At 34.0% G+C, this 5,442-nt stretch overlaps 1 protein-coding gene across 1 annotated transcript; it reads right to left on the bottom strand.

The window, feature by feature from the left end:
- Nucleotides 1–1,409: 1,409 nt before the first annotated feature.
- On the bottom strand, nucleotides 1,410–4,486 carry LOC111912333 (ethylene-responsive transcription factor ERF113). The gene is made up of 2 exons (XM_023908059.3): nucleotides 3,962–4,486; nucleotides 1,410–2,064 (listed from the first exon to the last, which is right to left on the bottom strand). The coding sequence occupies exons 1-2, from the start codon at nucleotides 4,236–4,238 to the stop codon at nucleotides 1,469–1,471; spliced, it is 873 nt and encodes a 290-aa protein (XP_023763827.1). The 5' UTR covers nucleotides 4,239–4,486; the 3' UTR covers nucleotides 1,410–1,468.
- Nucleotides 4,487–5,442: the final 956 nt, after the last annotated feature.

The following is a 5,442-nucleotide window of genomic DNA, read 5'->3' as shown; positions in this document are numbered from 1 at the left end:
GAATCCAAGTCTTCTAATGACTAATTAGGTTAAACAACAACATTGAAACAGATCTAGAATCATACCTTTGAGTTCCTTGTTGATCTTGAGGTCTTGGAGCTTCTAGAGTCACAAATGTCACTCCTCTAATGGCTTACAAACACCAATAGCAAGAAGAATGATTTAGGAGAGAGGAGAGGGGAGGAATTCGGCCAGGGTTCTCTTACTTTATGAGATGTGTCGAATTCCCTATGCCATGGGGTCTATTTATACTTGTAGACTCCTTAAGGGTTACAACCTAAACCCTAATTGGATAATCTTCTCTTAAGGCTATCCAAATCCATTCCATAGATAAGCCTTTGGACGATTTTGTCTATCCTAACACTCTTAGAATTCGTCCAAAGCATATCCCAATGGATTTACAGTCTAAAGCTTAACTATCAAACAATTGACAGTTTATACCCCTTTATTTAATTAATCTCTTTAAGTCACCAAATTAATTCTAATTAATTCTATGACTTATATTAATCAAATAACAAATATATTATTCATTATATTATTCTCATAATATATTAATAATATTTACTCTCTCTTAATAAATCATCCTATCAAGTTGCTATGGTGAAGGCAATCCAAAATGACCATGCACAACCGGGTCAAACATTTGTCTAATATAGTTGCAGCCTTAGACACTATTCCAACAAAAATATCTAAGACTTGAGGCTAAAAATTATTATGCATTGAAAAAAAAAAAGTCACCCTTGATATTTTGTTTACAATTTAACCATACGGTAACCTGAATATTGAGCCAAATTGCAAGTAATAACTGATTTCGGTGGTTTAATTCCAAAAAATGAAAAATAAAATAAAATAATAAGGAGTAATTTTTTTGTAAATAGAGCCAAAATATAGGGACTTTTATGCATATTTCCCTTACTTTTAATATTTGAATTAATATTTTATCCCAAGGTGTGCGGTGATTTCCTTCCTCCTTAAGGTCGAACATTCAAATATTTGTAAATAAGATATGTGAATTTAAGGAGTAGTTAAGAATAAAATAGATTTGTGGTTCAAAAAAGCAGTTTTAACGATTAACTTATGTGTTATACGTTAAAAAGTAATCGTTGACGTGCCTATAGATGGGGCATTCACATGAATGAGTCATAGCCAACTTAGAGAGGAAAAAAAACGTTTTCTGGTTTTTTTGGAAACTACGATTTGTGTAAACCATATGAATTAAAGACCAAAGGTATCAACATCAAGGTACCAGAAAAAGTAAATACTAAATATGTGCATTTAGCAAATATAATTATTTAATGATATCATACAAATTAGAGCAGTAGAAAGAAAATAATAATATTGATTTTTTACTCATGTCTATATGGACCATGATGGAGCTAGCAAAAAAAAAAAAAAAAAAAAAGACAAGAAGTCAAAATCTCAGATTTCATTAGTTAACTAATCAGCACAAAAACACTTATATAGCTGCTCATTTCCTATTGCTATCATCAAAGGCACCTCGCGTCCACGGGTCGGATCCTGAATCCGAAAACAAACTTGGATTATCACTATAGTTTGGCTGGAATGACATTGTTGATGATCCAACCATCGATGCTGAAGAAGAAGATTGGTGGGAAGCGTAGTCAGAATACGTTTGTGTAGCATTAATATTGTTTTGATGATAAAGAGTTGAAGCGAAGTAAGGCAGTTGGGCATCATTGCTGGAAAGAAGCTGAGCGTATTGAAGAAAGTCGGGATAGCTGGTGGCTATGGTATGATTAATTGGGGGCTGTGGTTGAGATCCCGGTGAGATTGCAGGAGCTGGGGCGGCAGCAGCGGTGGAGGTGGTGGTGCTTGTTAAAAACCGCAGCTCAGAACGGCCTTGAAAACGTTCAGGGAAATTGAGTTTGGCCTTGGAGCCTTTGAACTTGAGTGCAGCTTGATCGTAAGCAAGAGCTGCACCCTCAGCAGTTTCGAAAGTACCTAACCAAACACGTGCGCCTTTGTTGGGATCTCGTATCTCTGCTGCCCATTTTCCCCATGGTCTTTGTCTTACTCCTCTGTAATGTCTTCTCACCGTTGTTTCTTCAAGCAATTAATTAGAACACAATAAATAATAAAACATAAGTAGTCTTAATTAGTTAATTAAGTTATTAATTTCATACCATGCATGCATGCAGAACCATAACAAAAGTTAATTTCATTATATCTAAGTGCTAAGAATGATATGTACATCACCGAATAAAAGATGTCTATTTATGTTGACGTGTTATTATTATTTTTTAATAAAAAGATCTGCAGGAACTGGGAACCTTTCGAGTTCCTATGCTTAAGATGTCATTGTACCAATTAACGGGGAACAATAATTGTATAAAAGAATGTATGTCTTATATAGGCATCACTATCAAGTATATATAATTTTTTAATGAAAAACAACAAAGAAATTGCATTGCTTTTAATGACAATTTGGTACAACAAAAATCAACAATAATTGATTCCATTTAATGGATAACATGAATATATAGGTGGATGGTAAATACATAAAACGCATATAAGATGTATATCATAACTATTCTTACGAAAAATATGCATGTCTAAACCAGATTATGCTCGTCGAACTCCATGAAACTTGTTTGATAACAAGTATAGGAATGAATTTCAAATATGTTGATGGTTTTTTTTTTAATTCCAAAGCAGATACTTAAAAAAGTTTTTGTGAAGATTTACCTATCATGATACTAATAGATTAATAGATCTTTAAAAGTTATAGGTTAACCATTTTTCTTGTTTAGAGCTATACGTGGCATATCTAATCCACTTTGTGGATCCCGAATGTTGTATTCATCTACTCATAAATAAACAAAGTAAAAGGCAGAGAGAGATTGGAAAGTGAGGTTGTCAAATAGATAGAAAATGACTAAATAAGGAAAATGATAGACTGATGGTTCTAAATTTAAGAATATTGGGTAGGTGAGATGTATATCGATTGTAATTCAAACGAAAATGTTCCCATTCTAAAACCCCATGTGGCATCAAGTCATCAACACCACATCTCTCTCTCTCTCTCTCTCTCTCTCTCTCTCTCTCTCTCTCTCTCTCTCTCTCTCTCTCTCTCTCTCTCTCTCTCTCTCTCTCTCTCTCTCTCTCTCTCTCTCTCTCTCTCTCTCTCTCTCTCTCTCTCTCTCTCTCTCTCTCTCTCTCTCTCTCTCTCTCTCTCTCTCTCTCTCTCTCTCTCTCACACACACACACACACACACAATAGTCATTGATGAAAAAGAATCAAAGTTCGAATTTTGATGAAATGTGTTTTGATTTATAAGCATTTTGATCATGTTAAGTGATACAACAAATTTGCCTAAAAGTAAGATCGTAAAGCAAAAGAGAAAAAGAAAAGAGCACGATTAAGTAATTAAGTTGTTTTTGAATCTTTGATAAATCTAAGTGAAAGTGATTGCAACGAATATTTATGTGACGAAAGGGTCTTGTGATAAATATGCGAGCATGTGAGAGAGGAAGAAGGCGAGTTGTACACGTAAAGTAAAACTTGAGGTAGGTAGCTAGTTCATTGAACCTGACTACAAGCAGCTTGCAGCTTACCCAAGTGGATAAGACCTTGAATGTATGCGTTCACATGAAACTAATTATAGAAACAAAATTTACCAAGCAAATTAATTAAACACTTGCATTATCTTTCATTTCTGAATCTGAAACTGTGACTTCTTCTCTCTTTACTTATGCTTGTGTATTAGAGTATGCAAAGTCACGAGCATACATAAGAGAAAAGTAATGCGGCGGATGCTTTTAGGGTTTAGTGAGATATAGAGGTATAGAACATTTGAACGCTGCTTTAGGGAAAAAAACATGTTGTATATAGCGTAGAATTACTAAGCTTGAAAACAACTAATTAAATTAGGTATCAGTGTTTATTGGTTGTTGATGATGAGACGAAATGAATAGATATACTGAAGAACTAAAGCGATACCTTGTTGAATAGGCTGTTGATTTTGTAAGTGAGGTGTTACCATCGTTGACGGAGGAGGTTGAGCTGAGTAATTGGGGAAGAAATCACCGTAAACATCATCCGCAACAACAGTTGCACCTACGATCTGATGATGAGGATGAAGGTTAGAGGTAGTGGACCACTCGTGCCTATAGCTACTACTTTGACTTTCATGGTCACGATCTACTTCTTCCCTGTAGATGATCTCATCACCCTCATGCTCAGGCTTCTGCTCCCACATGGAACGTCCACTATCCATGTCTTCTTCGATGATCCACTTTCAATAACTAATTTTTCTGTAGTAAAATTAAATTTAGAAGTTTGAGAACCTGGATATGCTTATACTAGGTTGGGGATACTATCGGTGAAGATAGGTGCATCAAAATTATATGAAACATCTGGATCTCCTTCGATTTCAGTAGCACAAAGAGGTGCATATAAATACTCACACGGTACTGGTCTCCTACAAATTATTCAATGGAGGCTTTCATCAAACCTAAAACTCAAATACCACTTTCCTATTATATATATATATATATATATATATATATATATATATATATATATATATATATATATATATATATATATATATATATATATATATATATATATATATATATATATATACATGGAAAGGTTATATGAAAATTAATTATTAGGATAACACATATTTGAACCAATGAAAATATGACAATGTATCATTTTAGGGTAACTAAATAAATAACTTCCATAATATATTACTTGTAAATAAAGAAGTAGACACATGTCATTTTGATTATTGGTTCCAACATATATTGACCTAGTTATTTGTTTTCCATAGAACTCACCATATATATATATATATATATATATATATATATATAATATATATATATATATATATATATATATATATATATATATATATAATATATGATCAAATAGGACCCCAAATTTAGAAACCACTTTCATTAATGGTATTTTTGTTATTCAAACAATAATACTTAAAATTAGATTTAAACCCTCAGACTCATAGACTCACACACTCTCATACTCTCTCAAACCTTTCTACCAACTTTCAAGAACACACACCCAACACTACCTATCGCCTCGGAGTCGTCATTGTCGATGTTGCCACTACCGTCGTTGACGTCAGTCGAACGTCTGTATTCTCCCTCCCTCGTCGCTACCCTACTATCACCACCTCCCTTCTTTGTGGTGGTTCTAGATCTGGAAAAAAAAAAAAAAAAAAAAAAAAAAAAGCGACCGCAACTTTCGCCGATGACCGCTACCACCGTACGCGACTACAAAACACTACTGACGACCGCCACTATCTTCTCTTGCACGGGATCACTACAAAAAAATATGTTTTTTAGTGGCACACAAAAGGTGTCACTAAAGCCCCCAAAAAAATGTCACTAAAGGCATGTCAAAGAATCTGCGGCACACATAATAAGTGTCACTAGAAATGCTCCCACTAA

Source organism: Lactuca sativa, chromosome 3 (genome assembly GCF_002870075.4).
Source record: "Lactuca sativa cultivar Salinas chromosome 3, Lsat_Salinas_v11, whole genome shotgun sequence".
Lineage (NCBI taxonomy): Eukaryota > Viridiplantae > Streptophyta > Magnoliopsida > Asterales > Asteraceae > Lactuca > Lactuca sativa.
This window is presented reverse-complemented; position numbering and strand designations above follow the sequence as displayed.

Bases quoted from the DNA above. Each gene is read 5' to 3' on its own strand.
- LOC111912333 (XM_023908059.3), bottom strand. From the start codon at position 4,238: ATGGATAGTGGACGTTCCATGTGGGAGCAGAAGCCTGAGCATGAGGGT. The intron at 2,065-3,961 runs GTATCGCTTTAG...AATTGCTTGAAG, and splicing joins TCAACAGCCTATTCAACAAG to AAACAACGGTGAGAAGACAT.